Below are 19,739 nucleotides of genomic sequence, written 5' to 3'. Positions count from 1 at the left end.
TGTTGTCATCGCACAATAGCGTCCTATTTTTTGACAAACAATAACAAACTCACAGAAATCATTGAAATGTCGAATTCAATTTCGATTCCGAGGAAATTACCGCTGCTCCAGGTGGCTGACAATATTCTGCTGCCAGGGTCGTCAATGCGAATACCTGTCAGGAATTTGAAGAAGTATGTCACTCGTTTAGATAATGCGCATTTGACTGTTTGTCAGTTGCATTTTAATTATTATTAATAATTGTATTTGTAGAACATGTTCTAATGGTGTATGCTGTTGGTTCGATTCTTATGCACCAGTCAGTTAAAACCACGGTAAAATCTTTGTCCTGCGGGAACAAACTGCTGGTAAAATACCTGCAAAATGCCCCTAGAACTCGGTGACATCCTAGGTAAGGCTCTTTCCCCGCTATTGTTGGTGCGAAAACAAATCCACCTCATTCACTTGGCACTGCGGAGCCGCCTGGAACGGAGCCGCCTGGAAGGTAAAAACACGGCCCATTTCCCCCGTTATCTTCAGTAAACTCCCGAACTGAGGGGGGGGGCTGTGGTAACAATTGACCCGTGCATTAAATGCAAACATGGCAATTACATACATGAACTTAATTTGTATACCGTAATTCACCTTAGAGTTCGGACACTATGAACAAAGACATGTCATGTTTGTACCACATTTATAGACTGTATGAAGCATAATAATGGTACAGTTATACTCATTTAAACCATCAATAGAACAATAAAAGTCATTAAATGATACAGGCAACTATTTAATGTGATGAATTAAAGTTGGAAATGCAATACTGAGTTTACAATCGAAAACACCATGCAGAAACATTAATCTCACATGTATAACATTGTCCATGCTTTCCACGAGATCCTCGTGGCCGAATCCCTCGAGGTTATAAATGTGAGCTATGTGCAGCCGATAAAAGGTGTTTATTAATTTAAATGCATGTGTAAATTGGTAAACTCGTGTGTGTTGGGATTTTAATTAACTTGATGAAGGATTTACACTTATAGGCGTACTAAATAACTATTGATAAATACGGATAAATTAATAAAGAGTAAAACGCAAAACATAAAGAAAAAGGGCGGGTTTTATTTTTATTTCGGACATAGATAAAATGTAAAAATGTTAATTTTCTTTGAATTCGGACAGCAAAAAAAAATATTATTTGAAGGTGTCCGAACTCTAAGGTGAATTACGGTAAGTAATGATGTGAGATGAACAAAGGCAAATAAAATCTGTATGTTAATTTAAGATATTTTCCTTCGAAACCTGTATCAAATAAACATATGTATCATCCATTCAAAATCCCCTTCTGGTCCATATCTTCATTTGATAGACACCCATAAGTTTTTTTATAAAATTTAAATGAAAATTTAAATATTGGTAGACTAGTGTGTTCATACTCACTGCCATTAATTTAATGGTGAATTCAGCAAAAAAGTTTTAAACATGCCCATTGGTCCAGATAATTACATTATCAGAAGCTATTCAGAGTCAAAATTGGTATCAAACACTTTATTTACCCTTTGGCTTCCAGTATAAACAACATTCAGATTCACCAAAAATGGGGGGGGGGCACCTTGCTTGCTCCCCTTCCCTCCTTAAATCATGAAAGTTTATTTTTATGTCCATATTAAACATAGAAAAAAAGTATAAAACAATAGCCTCAAAAGGCACCATTTTGGCCTAAAAATTGTTAAAATTGCCATTCTGTTCTAAGGGAGTTGTGATTGTCAAAAGAGTGCGCCCCTTAGTTATACATGTACCTCTTCTTACATCAGTTTTAAAGATATGTGTATATGTGTTTGAAAGTTAATAATTACTGTTTGTGAAATTGAAGTTAATAAGCTGAAATGATAATAAAACTAAAACATTTTGGTTAGGGATTTACAGTTGAGAGTTGTGCTGTTACAGGGAAACATATGTGTATATACATGTCCTAATGATAAAAAAAAATCACTGAAAGCCCATTATTGAGGCTAATACTCTTAAGTCAGAATTCTACTGCTGTGACTAAAGCCTGAACATCTAACACTACATCATACAGTAATTTCCATACTTCATAAACATGGTATAAACACTACAGTACTGATATATAAATGATTTCAGCATGAACATGGTGAAAACTCATCTCCTGGGCAGGAACACATTGAGCAGCACGATAATCGGAGTGATTCCTAGGGAGCCATTGGAAGACTCACAGGTATGGAAAAAAGCAGATAAACTTATTAAACAAATATTTGACATGACACCATAAATTAGGTCTCTCTTAATAAAATACTCCTTACTTACCAATTAAAAGAAGTGAGCAGGGGGGAGAAAAACCAAATGGATTTGGATTCAATTGATTCTATAAATAAAGGAACTTGTTCTGGTTTAAGTGTTATAGCAATTATGGATATATCTTTTTGGCTTATGTGGTTCTTTAGTTATGACCCCTGTTCAACATAGATATTTAATGGACAATAATTGTCTTTCCAAGTCTCGAGAGGCGCGTATGTTATAGTATAAATCAAACTTGACATATTGTGATAAAAACTTAAGGCTAATTAGCATTGTGTGAAACAATGTTTTCCTTGTCTTTTCTTTGGCCTAAAGACTGATGAACTATCAACTCTCCACGCGATCGGGACGGCCGCAGTCGTGGTTCAGGTGACGGGAACCAACTGGCCTAAACCATCATACACACTTCTTGTAACTGGTTTGTGCCGGTTTAAACTCGAACAACTTCTACAGGAAACTCCTTACGCTATAGCGACAGTCACTCAACTTGATAAACTAACCGATGCAGGTGAGAACAGTTACAAATACTGTGTTTGGCATTATTATTGTGATGTCCTTTACGGCTTGAATGAAAGTAGAATAAACCTTGGTATTGTCAATGTCATGCAAAAAATAGCCATACCATAAGAACAGTTAAACATACATGTAACTTGAAATTTGTTATGACAATACACACATTTGTATCAAGGTCCGTAACTTCTTCAGGTATTTTTTGAATTGTTAACCCTTGTTTTAGATGATGAGTTGAACCAAAATAGTGAGCTTGGACTATTGGCAGTGAACTTCAGGGACCAGGCAGCCAAACTTGTGGACATGCTTGATATCTCCATCCCCGTTGTGTCCAAACTGAAGGTAAGGTTCAATGGACTTTTGCATCACATATTCACTGTATCAATTATATTTAATTTAAAATTATCTGCCCTTGATAACATTATGGTAGGAAATCAAATAACAGTGTTCATAAAAGGCTCAAGAATAGAAGAATGGCAGTGTTTTCATGCCTAGTATTTAGTGTGCCTACTATATTTTTATCAGTGAAAATTGAAAGTATCAAAATTTAATATTGTTCCTTGATATCGTTCATAAAATGTTGTGAAAACATGTAATATCGTTTCTTCTGCAACATTAAGCGTATGTTGGAGAGTGTACCGAGTCAACACCTCCCAGATATTTGTGCGGCCCTTGTAAAGGCATCAAACACTGAGAAGATACAGGTCCTCGATGCTGTAGACCTTACAGACAGATTCAAGAAGGCTCTCCCACTTCTAATGAGGCAGATCGAGGTTCTAAAGCTAATTACTGTAATAATTCCTACATGGTTCATCCCTAAACATAGCGTAATTATGGTTATTATTAAATCATTGATTTATTGCAGCTTGTTCCAAAACTTTGGATATTTTCGGTAATAATTTATTCTTTGAATTTTTGCAGCATGTCCATACATATATACATATGATAATTGTGGCAATGATATTTACAGGGTCTGAAGCTGCTGCAAAAGGCAAAGAAAGACAAGGCTATTGAGATACGTATATCGGGTAAAGAGGGTGGGAGGCCGTACAATATGCGGAGAATATTCCGGGGCAAAATGAAGACAGATGTGGATGACGAGGAAAATGAAGAAAATGACGAGCTTATGGACCTGGAAACCAAAATCAAGTATGCATGTTAGCAAGTGAAAAGTAATTTGATTTTGAGTGAAAAATTTAAGGAAACTATGATATGAAATTATTTCACTTAAGACTCAGCAAAATAGCGATTTGATAAAAAAACATTCTTTTAACTACCATTTCCAGGATCGTATAAATTTTGATCTTTAATTTGTTTTCACAGAAATAAAGAAATCCTATTATGAAACTTTGAATAAATGTGAATAAAATATGTTCTTAACTTGAAAGAAACAGAAGATTTTAAGACACTGAGATACCATACGAGTAGTGTGTATTTGTGGTGGATCCCTGATTCCTGATTGACACTTACCACTGTTGTAGGAATGCTGAGATGCCAGAACACGCACACAAAGCTGCAATGAAGGAGCTCAAACGCCTCAAGAAAATGCCACAGCACATGCCTGAACAGGCCATGATAAGGTCAGGAAGTAAAAGTGCAGAAAGTTTTTGTTTGGTTACTGTCTTATGGTTAGGCCCGAAAGTACATGTACTTTTATATCAATTCAATAACCTATACTTATTTTCAGGAATTATCTGGAACTTATGGTGGAACTTCCGTGGTCTAAGAGCAGCACTGACTCACTTGACTTAAACCAGGCAAGAAGAGACCTTGATACAGACCATTTTGGCCTCGAGAAACTAAAAAAACGAGTCCTCGAATACTTGGCTGTGCGCCAGCTGAAGAAATCCCTTAAGGTACATGAACATTGTATATTCAGCATCACAAAGCCATGAATATTGTAAATGTAGATCATAAAGTGATGAACATTGTATATGTAGCCATATATTCATAAAAATGGTTAGCATCATAAAGTTATGAAAATTGTATAATTATTTAGCATCCTAAAGTCACCAACATTGTAATTGTAGCATCATAAGTCATTTTCGAAACTTATTATTTTAGTAATTGGATATTTTATATTTTAAGGTACATTCTCTCATATATGTAAGATCGTGTTAAAAGAAAATCAAGATGTCATGACTTAAGGCTGATATTTTAACAACATACGAAATAAATATAAGTCGTAAGAATGTCAATCTCATTAAAATCATTTTGTGACATTAACATCATTTCATTTCGCTATGTAATATAGCGTAGCATCATGAAGCAAGGATTGTGAATGTGATTTTTATGAGATTGCAGGAATATAGGTACAGACTGTCGAGGTTTATCCAGACCTTTAATTTAAATTCAATGAAACCCATGTTCTTTGCAAATCAGGAAACTCACACATTGTAAATAATGCAAGGTTTGCAACCACAAATAAATGCTTATAAGCTTGTCTGTTTTCCAAAGAATACAAGTTGAGGTGTTGTAATGGCCTTCAGGTATTGTTCTAGTTGGCAGTGTTGTTATGTAAAAACTCTTACCTCTAAAACCCTTAAAGATATCCCAATGAATTTGTGTACATCTATTGCCAGAGAAAATACTCACATGTATAGCAAGACCTATTGCCAGAGAAAATACTCACATGTATAGCAAGACCTATTGCCAGAGAAAATACTCACATGTATAGCAAGACCTATTGCCAGAGAAAATACTCACATGTATAGCAAGACCTATTGCCAGAGAAAATACTCACATGTATAGCAAGACTTATAACTCTGGTTTAAATAAATGTTGAGTTATTCCTTTTGTCTGTCTGTAAAAACAACAACATAAGAGCGTTAGCATTTCTTGTTTGTTTATTTTTGAAACACATTATTAAGAATATATTATTTTTCAGGGACCAATTCTGTGCTTTGTTGGGCCACCAGGAGTTGGGAAAACAAGTCTGGGCAAATCCATTGCACATACTCTTGGACGGGAATTTCACAGGTAAATTTTGCCAAGCCTGTATGAGTAGAGCCAGACAAAGTTATCACAAAGGTGGTTTGGATTATGTATGGCTGTTGTTTGTCCATCCATCCTTACAACTATTGCTAATCAGGGCTGTAACTTTGACAAATCTTTGAGGATTTTAGATTAACTAGGCATAAATGTTAAACATCAAGAAACATTTTACTTATCAAATACAAGACCTTTACACTTATATATATAACAAATACAGGGGCATATCTAGGCTACTTTTGATGTTATAAACAAATATAGATGCAAAGCTAGACTTCAATTTCAACGTAAATCACAATAAATAGCATTTATTGTACATAAAAGTATATATGTAGCTTGCTAGGCAATTTCCTTATTGGTTTGGCAAGTTTACCGTTTCGTGGTACCGACAAGCGTTTATGTGCGTCGAGGTCTCACTGCCAGACTCGCCTGGCTTGATAACCAATCAGCTTGTAGGATGGATACCACGTGACTTTAACAAACCAAGGAAATCTCTATGGCCATTATCCTTTGTCTTCAGCGAACAAGCTTTGCGTGAAACGCTAAAAAATCAATAACCACCTCCTCCACGTCCTCCTCCACAACAACTATACAATACATTGTGTCTAGTCAAACTTGTATCAACTATATAAACTTTTGTATTAACCATTTGATCTCTCTATCAACTTTGTATATTTTGTTTACATTTAACATGAATGGTGTTAAAAAACTGTTTCCAATACTCCACACCCATTTTGCCTTTCTAGTCACTTTTGTATATTAAGGGTGCTATTTTAAATGTTTGTATTCATTAATGTGTCATTACTGCCAATTTTGCAGATTTCTGTACTGTTTTTATATTAGTGGCGTTTTTGGCCGCCAGATAAGTCATCAACATTTATCTTGTTTATACAAATGATGTATATTATTGTTACGGCATTAAATAAATGCCCATATACATGTACAAGTAGCTAGGACATAAATAAAGTATCATTATAATGGTAAAACAAATAAGAATCCACTATTCTTTTCAGGATTTCACTTGGTGGAGCATGCGACCAGTCAGATATTCGTGGACATAGACGGACGTACATTGGGTCAATGCCTGGCCGAATCATTCAGGGACTTAAGACAGTAGGCACAAACAATCCGGTTTTCCTGTTAGATGAAGTGGACAAACTGGTTGGTTGATAGTTTTTCATATATTTATTTATTCTATTATTCTATTTTTTTTCAAAGAATTTTGCCATAGGCATGGAAAAGCAAAAACAGTTAAGGACTTTTTGGGGTATTTAGAATTAATTTAAAGATATTTACGGTACATACATCTTGGTATGTGAACAAAATTGAAAGGATACCCACTTAAAGTGAAGTCTTCATTTATTTATTAACTTAATATTAATCTTAGTAATATTCACTCTGAAACATGATGGCAGTGAATATTTTGACTTATAAAGAAAAATAACTGTCTTTTTCCTTTGATTTCAGGGGAAGAGTCTGCATGGTGACCCGGCATCGGCCTTACTTGAGGTTCTCGACCCAGAGCAAAATAATTCCTTCACTGACCAGTATCCTTTGTACAGTTGAATATCGTATATTTGAATAGTGTGAATTGTCGTTCTCAAGACTGCAAACAAAGCATAACATGAACTTGCTCAAAAGATGAAGTCAAAGTTTTTCTCACATAATATGTATTTGCCTATTACTTTTAGTCTTTTGATGTGTGCCGATACCTAGATCCATATGCAGGTCACATTCACTCTCACTTGATTTACTTTGTCACTTGCAGTTTTTGCCTTGCCTTGGATTCAATGTTTCATTACTGTTAACGACTATGATATTTTGTCCTCAACTCTGCCAGTTACATGAATGTGCCATTTGACCTCTCCCAGGTGATGTTTATAGCTACTGCCAACAACATGGCCACCATACCCCCTCCCCTGCTGGACAGGATGGAGATTATACAGGTTCCAGGTATGTACAGGTGATGTTTATAGCCACTGCCAACAACATGGCCACCATACCTCCACCCCTGCTGGACAGGATGGAGATTATACAGGTTCCAGGTATGTACAGGTGATGTTTATAGCCACTGCCAACAATATGGCCACCATACCTCCACCCCTGCTGGACAGGATGGAGATTATACAGGTTCCAGGTATGTACAGGTGATGTTTATAGCCACTGCCAACAATATGGCCACCATACCTCCACCCCTGCTGGACAGGATGGAGATTATACAGGTTCCAGGTATGTACAGGTGATGTTTATAGCCACTGTCAACAACATGGCCACCATACCTCCACCCCTGCTGGACAGGATGGAGATTATACAGGTTCCAGGTATGTACAGGTGATGTTTATAGCCACTGCCAACAATATGGCCACCATACCCGCTCCCCTGCTGGACAGGATGGAGATTATACAGGTTCCAGGTATGTACAGGTGATGTTTATAGCCACTGCCAACAAAATGGCCACCATACCTCCACCCCTGCTGGACAGGATGGAGATTATACAGGTTCCAGTTATGTACAGGTGATGTTTATAGCCACTGCCAACAAAATGGCCACCATACCTCCACCCCTGCAGGACAGGATGGAGATTATACAGGTTCCAGGTATGTACAGGTGATGTTTATAGCCACTGTCAACAATATGGCCACCATACCTCTACCCCTGCTGGACAGGATGGAGATTATACAGGTTCCAGGCATGTACAAGTGATGTTTATAGCCACTGTCAACAACATGGCCACCATACCTCCACCCCTGCTAGACAGGATGGAGATTATACAGGTCCAGTGTGTACAAGTGATGGCTATAGCCACTGCTAAAAACATTGCTACCATACCTCCACCCCTGCTGGACAGGAAAAAAAATTATAGGTATGTACTTTCATGTTACCTTCCATAGATTATTTACATACTCTTATTGGTTAAAATCATTGCTATGGTGACATACAGTATTTTACCTGTATGTGAAATTGCTACTTATGCTAATGTTTTTCATGCAGGTTATACACAGGAAGAGAAGGTCAGCATTGCGATGCGCCACCTCAAACCAAAACAACTACAGGAGCATGGCCTAACGCTAGAACAACTGCAGATTCCTGATGATTCCCTTAAAACTATTAGTATGAACCCTTAATAAATGTTTTACTGTCTTAATTAACACAAAGTGTATTGTATGATAGATTTTTCGCATTTAACATTAAAAAAATTCTATTGATGAGAAAGTGATGCATTCTGCATTAATGATAGTATAATTTAACTGCTTTGAATCTTTCTTTCCAAAAAAGTATTAAAGTAACATTTGATGCAACAAGTATATAGTTATTTCTTCTATTTATGGATATTTTATTAAGGCTGTCATTTTTTAAAGCAACATATTATATTAAATTAGTCTCGAAAAATAGTAGGTTTTAGCGAGAATAAGGAGGACTATACTACTCGCCCTACAGTTGGCATCCTGTTAAAGTTTTACGCCAAAGGTGGCATTTTCACTTATTACTCCAATACCCTTTATTCAATTTACTGTATACTTCACATAGTTGTTCAGGACCATCACACAATTAGGTTACATTACTCCATAACATCTTGAATACAAATGATTACCCCTGATTGTCTTAGGAAATTATGTTTAAGTTTTAGGGCACATTGTGTCTGTTTAAAGTTTTAGGGCAAGTTGCGATTTTCATCAATAACTTGTATACTCTTTATTCAATTGACTTTATACTTCACAAAGTATTTGCTTTAACTCTTATGGCAATTTGTGGTTTTAACTCAAATCTCATATTCCCTTCATTCAATGGAATTTATAATTCACACAATTGTTGACGGCTTACATGCAATTAGTTTACATAACTCCATACTAAACACAGTTGTTCAGGGCCATCATAGAATTAGGTACCCATATTATCCTTTATACAAATTATGGCCCTTGATCGACTTAAAAAGTTTGGTTAAAATTTTAGGACATGTTCGGGTTTTAACTCAGACCTCAAATACTATTCATTCAATGGACTTCATACTTAACACAATTGTTGACGGCCATCATACAATTAGGTTACATATCTCCATGTTATCCTAGATACATATAATGGCCCTTTATTGACATAGAAAGTTTGGTTCAAGGTTTAGGGCAACTCTGGGTTTTAACTGAGATCTGAAATACTGTTCATTCAATGGACTTTGTATTTCAAACAGTTGTTCAATTCCCTCACAATTAGGTTACACAACTCCATGCTAACCTAGTTACAAATTATGGCCCTTGATTGACTTTTTTATTTGCATTTTTTTTTACCTTTTGTTCCTGACATATATCATCATTAATGCATTCAGAGACAAAGCAGCATATAGTCGAGCGCGCTGTCCTATGACAGCACTTTTTATGGTTGCATTCCAATACACAAAATCATGTTGAAAGTATTTTTTCTAACAAAAAACAAGCTTTTTTAACTCGATTATCCGAAGAATAGGTGGGCTATACTACTCGCCCCAGCATCGGCGTCGGCGTCCGGTTAAAGTTTTAGGGCAAGTTGGGATTTTCACTTATAAGTCCAATACCCTACATTCAATTGACTTAATACTTCACACAGTTGTTCAGGGCCATCACATGATGAGGTTAGATAACTCCATATTATTCTTTACACAGATTATGGCCCCTGATTGACTATGGAACTTAGGTTAAAGTTTTAGGGCAAGTTGGAATATTTATTAATAACTTCTATATCCTTTGTTCAATTGACTTAATACTTCACACAGTTGTTCAGGACCATCACACAATAAGGTTACCTAACTCCATAATATCCTAAATACAAGTTATGGCCCCTGATTGACTTAGGTTAAAGTTTTAGGGCAGGTTAAAGTTTTAGGGCAAGTTGGGATTTTCATTTAAAACTCCAATACCATTCATTCAATTGACTTAATACTTCACACAGTTGTTCAGAGCCATCACATAATGAGGTTAGATAACTCCATATTATCTTTTATACAAATTAAGGCCCCTGATTGACTATGAAACTTAGGTTAAAGTTTCAGGGCAGGTTGGGATATTCTTTAATAACTTCTATACCCGTCATTCAATTGACTTAATACTTCACACAGTTGTTCAGGACCATCACCCAATGAAGTTGCATAACTCCAAATCCTTAATACAAGTTATGCCCCCTGATTGACTTAGGTTAAAGTTTTAGGCAAGTAAAAGTTAAGGGCAAGTTGGGATTTTAATAAAAAAAACTTCTATACCCTTCATTAAATGCACTTAATAAAATTTAAAATTATTTACGACCATCTTAATACAAGAAACATAACTCCGTTTTAAGCCTAAATTATGGCCCTTGAATTTTTTTATTTTGTTAATTTTCTTTGAAAGGCATATTTGTATATTCTTAACAACATTTTCATAATGGGAAATCAAGTTATTTGAATGACTTGCGTCATTGTTTGGGCGGGCTGGTGGGAGGGCAGCATCAAAGTCACCTTATGTATCAAATAATTTAAGTTAGGTTTGACATAAAGAGACCAAACTTGGTATTATTACATCGTTATTGTATTCTAAGTCAAAGCGGCGTAGTCGAGCGCGCTGTCTTACGACGGCTCTTGTTTATGTAACTTTTTTCTAAATCATTAATTTAATTATTTGATAACTAGTGTATATGTGAATCAAATACCTTAATATGTCCACTTATTTTGGCAGTATCAAAATACACTCGTGAGGCCGGGGTAAGGACGTTGGAGCGAAAGTTGGCGGCCATTTGTCGTACCGTTGCAGTGCGCGTTCTTGAAAACAGCTCAACAGCAAAACGGGAAAAACAGAAGACACTCCAACCAGAAAAGGGCGGGGTATAAAACTAACATTATCATTTGATTATGATAAACTTAGCATTTACATCTTATGCTCCCTAAACATTTTGGGGAGCATGTAGTGGCTGATCCGTCTGTGCGTTTGTAATTCTGTCTGTCTGTCTGTCCCACTATTCATGTCTGGGCAATATCTCAGCAACCAATGGCTTATAGTCTATAATTCTTAATGTGAAGCTTAATTTACAGGAGGAGAATAATGCTCATATTATCAGGGCATTCTGGTTCATCAATTTTTCACAGAGTTATGGCCCTTATAATTTCTATATAGTATGATATAGGACCAGTCCATCTGGATTTTTTCTCCACAACTACCAGCAAAATTTTCAATGGAAATTTATGGGAAACTTTATATACAAGAAAAGATGCGCATGTAATCAGCATGTTTCTGTTTGATGCTTTTTCCTTGAGTTATGGCCCTTTTACTTTCTGTTTAGTGTGAATTCATTGAAACTTTATGGAAAGCTAGTTTTACAAGAGGAAATCAAGTATTATCAGCTCATTCTGTTTCAATCATTTCTCACAGAGTTATTGCCCTTAAATTTGCTATATATTACCGGGGTATGCTATAGTTCCATTCAGTATTTCCAGTTTCCCTTATCAGGGAACATACATTGATTCACACAAAAATCTTGTTTAGATGTTTTTTTGGACGATATTAAAGTTTTCTTGAATAAATTAAAGGCTGTGGAGAATTGCTTTGGTTATATAGGTCAGAAGAATAAAAGTCATCCGAAAGACAATATCATTTTTGTTGGTTTGGTAAACAATCAATTAGTTCATGTCATATGATAATCATAATTGTTGTTTAAATTTTTGAGTTTGTAACCAATCTTTAATTGACTTTTTAAACTGTGGTACATTCTTCTGCAAGGTGTCGGCATCGAGTGAACATCTAACGGATGTGCTGTCTTCCCATGATGCAACAGCGCTCGCACATCCTCCAGAAATGCCAATTGTAATTGATGATACAGCTTTAGAGGATATACTGGGGGTATGTCGTCATGCTATAATAAATAATGTACAAACCCCAGATAAATAGATCAAATTTTTTTTAATAAATCTTAATTCACTTTTTTTCAGAATTGATTATATCTATATTATTATGATTATTAGTTTTCTGTATTTTGTCTTTGTGCAAATTGTTTACCCTTTGCAATATCTGAAAAACAAAGGTACAGTAAAACTGTGATCGATCGAGGTCGCCGGGGACTGAGCCTAAATCTCGAGGGAACCGATGTTTCCAACGACCCGATTTTTAATTCTCCAGTCTGTTATGAAATATCTTTCAGTGTATTTTAAGTTTGAGTCATCTGTTTACTAAGACACCCATTATGTGTTGCGTCGTGGAAATCGCTCATATGTTCAAAGGCTGTCGTATACTATATGTATACTTAATATAAAATGTAAAAGAAATATCAATAAATAAATAAATAGAAAATTTTATTTTTACAAAATTTCCATATTGCAAAGCAAAGTGTCAAGAAGGAATTCTCTTCAGAGATTCCGATGTTGGATCGATATGGTAGTGTTTAGTCATATTTTTAATACTCATTTAAATTTCTCACAATTAAATTCTCGTCATTAACTTCTCATAATTATCTTCTAAAATGCCCATATCAACTAATATTGGCCATGAGTTAACATTGTTTAACGTTTTTTTCACACCTTATCAAATTGCTTTTCAACTGTCATTGCAATTTTTACAACTTGCAAAAATTTAAATACCTAGCAATTGTTTGTTTATTTTGGAACTCGAGTTTGGGAAAAAGTGTGAAATTATGACCTCGAGGGAGCCATAAGGTTTTGTGCATGATTTGTGTACTTGGGACCGAGTATGTTGCTCGACTCCTCGACATAATTAGGTTTTGATGCAGCGTAGGTGTATTTTATATGAAAAAAGAAGGAAAAAAGTGGGGACCAAGCTCTGACCTCAAGGGAACACCGGTTCTCAAACGACCGCTTATTCGAACAACCGCAGTTTTACTGTATTTACAATTAATTATTTATATGGGCTACAAGTGACAATGCCGGTACATTTGTAGCAAGGCCTATATGGCCAAGATTTTATGGCCCTTTAACAACAGAGTTAGATGGACAAACATAGGCATCTGCTTGTAATGTCTTGTTTTATGTATAATTGTGCAATTCTTTTTGCTTTGGGGGTATTTAAAATCAAATAACCTTATAGTCTGGTTACTATATGCTTTGTGGGGTGTTAAAATCCAACTGCCTAATAGTCTGGTTACTAATGCTGCAGGTGGGCATAACAATCTAACCACCTAATAGTCTGGTTACTATATGCTTTGTGGGGTGTTAAAATCCAACTGCCTAATACTCTGGTTACTATATGCTTTTGGGGCATAAAAATTCAAAGTTTCTAATAGGCTGGTTACTTTATGTGTTGGGGAGTGCACACAACATTCAACTGCCTATTTGATCTCTATGTGCTTAGATAGCCTATTTACTCTTAACTATAAGATCACCATAAGTATGAAAATCAACATTTTTATGCATTTTCTGTACACTGCAGCAACCTATATATGAGAGGGAGATCCCCGAGAGGCTTGTGCACCCTGGCGTAGCAATCGGGCTTGCATGGACGCCTATGGGAGGAGAGATAATGTTTGTAGAGGCTTCATGCACGGCGGGGGAGGGCGGACTGACCTTGACGGGACAGCTAGGGGACGTGATGAAGGAGTCGGCCAGTCTTGCCCAAAACTGGGTCAAAACACATGCCAAACAGGTGGGTATGAATAATATGTATAACAAAGGTTTAATGAGTAGGTATGAAATCAATCTAAACCACTCTAAATAAAAGTATGGGTAAAAGAAACACACGTTAAAGCTGCACTCTCACAGATTGACCGTTTTGACAACTTTTTTATTTTTTGTTTTGGAATTGGCCAATTTTTGCGTAAATATCTGAAGGTCAGTGGTATAAGACTGCTTACAAAAGATCAGATCACAGTTTTTGGCTCGACTATTCGAAGAATAAGGAGAGCTATACTACTCACCCAAGCATCGGCGGAGGCGTTGGCGTCACACCTTGGTTAAGGTTTTGCATGTAAGCACACATAGGTTAATATCTCAGCAACTACTTAAGGTATTGCATTGAGACTTCATACAATGGTACTCAACCATCCAACCGACCTAATTAACCAAGTTAGATAACTCTAGTTTGCATTTAATGCAAATAATAGGCCTTTATTAATAGACTTAGAAATTCTGATTAAGGTTTTGCGTGCAAGCACACATAGGTTAATATCTCAGCAACTACTTGAGGTATTGCATTGAGACTTGATACAATGGTACTCAACCATCCAACCTACTTAATTATTCAAGTGAGATAACTCTAGTTTGCATTTAATGCAAAATAATTGCCCTTTATTATTCGACTTAGATATTCTGGTTAAGGTTTTGCATGTAACCACATTTAAGTCAAGTCAACAAACACAAACAATGAGAAAACTGTTGCAGCTTTTTTTCTGCTATAGAGAAAGAAATAGTGTTGAGACATTTGGCCTCCTTAAAAATCACAAGGGCTGATTCTAAATCAATTTTCATAGAATTTGAAAGCCTGTTTGAGAGACTTGAACTGCCGTGGGACAATCTAGTTTGTCACAGTGTGCTACTGGACTCATGTAACACCATGAGGGGGAAAAATCTGGCTTGAGGACCAGAATACATCAATGTCCACAACGGCTATGCTGCTAAAGCATTTAAGTCCCGTTTGGATATTAATTTGAATAATATATATAATAATTAATAACATTATATTCTCATCAAATGTGCAGAAAATGGAATAAATACTCTAATGATACATAAAAATTGAATAAATACCACTTTTACAATAAACATTTGCAAGCATGATAATTGATATGTTGTTCATTATTATAAATCAAACATCCCACAGTGTGGACTGTTCATACACAGGCATTTGATCATAGCCAGTTGAGTTTTATGGGAAGTGGACAACTGAACCAAAATGTCAGGTACTTGTCTAATGCCTGTGACTTCAGGTAAAAAAAAGTAAATTTAACTTTGTTTAAAGACAAAGGTGTTAAACTTCACTGCTAAGATTCTTGATAATTGTTCTGATTGTGGATGTCTCTTGTTGAACATGATTATATCTACCAAACCGAAAGGTGTACTCCTTGAACACTTTTCTAAGGCAAAAAAGGGTATTAGAATCCCTGAAATATGGAAAGCTTCGGGGGGCTTTGCCCCCCTTGTCCCCCCACCAGGGCTTTGCCCTGGACCCATCGGGGGCCTTCAGCGGCCCCCTGAACCCCACCCAGACATTTTCAGGATTGGCAACTTGGCTCTGTTATCATCCCTGACTGTCTCTGTGACAGCTCTTGTTCATATTTCCGATTGAAAATAAATGTTTTATGGCTAAAAGCTTTTCTAACATTTTAAGAAAAATCCATAAAACAACAGTTTGTGAACATAAATACAGAAACCTGCGATCTGATTTTTTGTCAGCAGCCATATATCACTGATTTCCAGGAATTTACGCAAGAACTTGCCAATTCCAATACAAAACATACAAAAAGTGGTCAAAATGCTCAATCTGTGAGAGTGCAGCTTTAAAAGCAAATGGGGGAAAAAAAATTAAAAACATTTCTGCTAAAACCAATGATAACTTGTATACATTTTACCAACATAGTTCTACACTTTAAAACATACATGTTTATATCTATGTATTATTGTATAAATTTATTGACCCAAAACAATAAGACATAATTATATTTTGGCTTTTGTGAAAGTGCTTATCCTAACTGTAAGAGGGAAATGACCCTAAAAGGGGCAGATTTTAGGCCTGGCTATATATGGGTATTTTATGCCCTAGACCTATGGCCCTGTTCATTCACCGTCCACAGAGAGATTCAGAATTCTTCTAGATGTAACCATTCCATTTTATTTGATATAGATATAGATAGCAATGATAATGGTTATGTTTTTGTTTTCAGTTAAACCTAGACGGGACAGAACTGTCAAAGAAGGACATTCATGTGCACTTTCCTGCCGGGGCTGTTGGCAAGGATGGACCATCAGCTGGCGTAACCATAGCAACAGTTCTTGTCTCAATGTTCATACAGAAGTGCGTACGATCAGACACGGCCATGACAGGGGAAATTACTCTAAGAGGCGTTGTCTTACCTGTAAATACTTTTAACATATTTTACTTTGCTTTGAGCTGTAGCATAAATCTTAAATGAAAAAAAATGGTTCTATTTTGTATCTAATCTCTTTATAATCAGTTCTGCTTGGCAGTTTTCTTCATGTTATACTTTAAATTAAGAAAATTAAGAACAACAATTCTAAGTTCTAAGTCATTCTGGCTTAAACATTTTCAGAGTTATTACCCTTGTTGTTTTTGTAGGTTGGTGGGATAAAGGAGAAGGTTCTAGCCGCCCACCGTGCTGGACTACGGAGAATTATTTTGCCCCGAAGAAATGAGAAAGACCTACAAGAAATTCCAAACAATGTGAAGGTAACTGGAATATAAGTAGTTTTGCCAAGTTTTTATTAGTTTAAAAAACTACATATATGTGAGATCGTCCGAAAATGACTTGTGTGGAGGAAAAAGTGATGTTTCATATTTGCATGATTTTGTGTCTCCTAGCCATTTTTAACATATTAACTAAAAGATTCTTATTAAAGTGTTATTAATTTGTTTTGTTATAATATATCTTGGTTAAAATTCATTTTAGCTGTGAATGTGAATGTGATGTTAAGTACTGGTCACTCAGAAATGGTCAATGGTTCTTATTCATATGTGCGTATAAAGCAGGTTTGAAAACTGTTTATATGAATGTCTGTTGTTATAAAGCATTTTAGAACATAATTGTATGTTACTTGTTCATTATTGCAATGTAAAAAAAATCTTCCTTAACAATTGTGTTTAAATGTGTTTTTCAGGCGGACCTTGTGTTTATTCTAGTCAACGACATTGAAGATGTTTTGCGTGCAGCCTTTTATGATTTGCAAGTGCCGGTTGATCCATTTGTGACAAGCAAACTGTAAAAATGGCTATAAATAACAGCAAAGTGAACTTGGGATAGGGAGGCATTAAACACTGAGCTAAAATTTTCAGCCAAGTGACAAGCGAACTAGTGTGTTATCTAGCATTGGTGTTAGTGAATCAATCATTAATCAAAGTGCTTACTAAAAATCACTTCATGTCTATCCTTACATGGCAGACATGTCAGATGATTTACAAATATATAAATATATTAAATTGACTTTACATGTTTCTGATACTTCTACCAATGGTATACCTTACCTTTAACATAATTGATATGACTTGAAATCAGATAATGACTGCTTTCAATTATAATTTATATCTTTATACTTAGTTTAACAAAAGAACATCTTAAATCTATGTGCATTTGTTTCTCATTGTGTGACTAGTAAATAATTCCATATTTGTGTATTTGTTATGAACAGATATAACAAGGTGGTTTGGTTTCATGTCAATATAAGTTCTGTTATATAATCTGAAATATAATTTATGCAAAACAAACTTGTAATTTTTTTTTTATATTTAACCGGATTTTTAGCTAGATTTTTCATAAAAAATCCAGTTTATAGATTGTTGAAAACTATTGTCATTAAAAAAAAGTTGTTTTTTTTCTAGCATAAATACAACATGTTCTATCAAATCTTCATGAAACTTGGTCAGAATATATAGCATGAGTATAAATATTGGTCATCTGTGGTCAAAAACTAGGTACCTAGGTCATATGTAATGACAACATTTTATGTTAAAGATTCTGATTTCTATCATAAATTCCGCAGTGTTTTAAAATGATCCAGCTTTAATATGATTTCCCCAATTAACCTCCTGTTGCATCTTTAAGTCAGTATTTGAATGAAGTGAATTTCCTATTGGTTACTGCTGGTAAATTCAGCATTTGTTAATTATGAAATATATATATAATGTAATTTGTATGTGTTTCTCATTGTTTTCTTGTTTTCATGTTTAACCAACTGTGATAAATCTTTATCTACATGTACTTCATGTTTGATCTTTTTGTATGCAAGTGTTTTATGACAAACGCTTAAGTATGGCAGTCCTGCAAAGATGATTTGATGCTTCTAAACACACCAAATTATCTGTAAACAACAACAGTAGAACTTAAGGATGATAGCCTTACAGAAGTAATGCTGACTTATAAACTATTGTGTTACCCTTTTATTTATGAATGCAAACTACTCCTGCATTTCATGTTATATTTGGCAGATTGTAGAATGAAAAATGATGACACTTAATGATCTTGACATTACATTTAAAAGTTTCTCTATATAGCTCAAAATAGTGATGGACAGGGCCGGTTCTCGTAAAACATCTCAAGACGTTTACATATCTCATTGGTATTATAATATAATTTCTTGATAACTACTGTTTTTTTCATCAACCTTATTTAAAATTTTCATATATATGCTAATGCTCAGACAAAATGAACCTTTTAGAGCAATGCAGCATGAAAATGTTTTATTTGTTCCATATATGTGTATATGTAAAATTATGTAAAAGTTAATAAAAATAAATGATTTAAACTTCTGTGAGAGTACTTTTTTATCATGAATACAGACATTATAAATAACAAGCAAATTTGTTGAATTGATATCTCCCACGAGATTATGCAAAGTAGATGGCATGAAAGTCGGTGTTGGTGAAATATTCTAAACGAAACATGCAATATGGCGGCAGAGTGATGGACTCTTGTGATCATTATGTATGCAAATGAATTGTTTTTGACCCCATGTTACACAGGTGCAAACTAAAAGATATTTCATCAAGGCAATCATTCTGGTTATGTTTAATGACGATTGGACTAGAAATATTGCAAAAAATCAATCGGAGCGGACATACATGTACTGCCTCTGTTTGTTCCCAATATATCTCTAAGATTTGACCTAATGACCTAGTTTTTGACCCCTCGGGACACACAGTCTAGTTGGACAAGAATCTACAATATCTCATGAACAATCTAAAAGGCCGGAAAGATAATACTTCAGAGAAGTTGTTTACCGATTCGTTCCTAAAGTATTACCGGTTAGACAATGTGACCCAGGTGATGGGCTATCATATTCA

At 35.3% G+C, this 19,739-nt stretch overlaps 1 protein-coding gene across 1 annotated transcript; it reads left to right on the top strand.

Annotated features, from left to right (window-relative positions):
- The first annotated feature begins 3 nt into the window (after positions 1 to 3).
- Positions 4 to 19,203, top strand: LOC128244756 (lon protease homolog 2, peroxisomal-like). The gene is made up of 19 exons (XM_052962816.1): positions 4 to 173; positions 2,119 to 2,212; positions 2,608 to 2,800; positions 3,029 to 3,144; positions 3,423 to 3,575; positions 3,773 to 3,951; positions 4,284 to 4,382; positions 4,490 to 4,658; positions 5,690 to 5,781; positions 6,807 to 6,954; positions 7,261 to 7,340; positions 7,634 to 7,746; positions 8,785 to 8,904; positions 11,469 to 11,614; positions 12,507 to 12,626; positions 14,166 to 14,378; positions 16,609 to 16,800; positions 17,022 to 17,132; positions 17,561 to 19,203. Exons 1-19 carry the CDS (start codon positions 67 to 69, stop codon positions 17,663 to 17,665), a joined length of 2,550 nt encoding a protein of 849 aa, XP_052818776.1. The 5' UTR covers positions 4 to 66; the 3' UTR covers positions 17,666 to 19,203.
- Positions 19,204 to 19,739: the final 536 nt, after the last annotated feature.

This window comes from Mya arenaria, chromosome 8 (genome assembly GCF_026914265.1).
Source record: "Mya arenaria isolate MELC-2E11 chromosome 8, ASM2691426v1".
Lineage (NCBI taxonomy): Eukaryota > Metazoa > Mollusca > Bivalvia > Myida > Myidae > Mya > Mya arenaria.
This window is presented reverse-complemented; position numbering and strand designations above follow the sequence as displayed.

What these genes read in the sequence shown, in the direction of transcription:
- LOC128244756 (XM_052962816.1), top strand. Translation starts at nt 67, where the DNA reads ATGTCGAATTCAATTTCGATTCCGAGGAAATTACCGCTGCTCCAGGTG. An exon ending in GACCTGGAAACCAAAATCAA is followed by an intron (nt 3,952 to 4,283) that starts GTATGCATGTTA and finishes CCACTGTTGTAG; the next exon opens with GAATGCTGAGATGCCAGAAC. An exon ending in AATAATTCCTTCACTGACCA is followed by an intron (nt 7,341 to 7,633) that starts GTATCCTTTGTA and finishes CAACTCTGCCAG; the next exon opens with TTACATGAATGTGCCATTTG.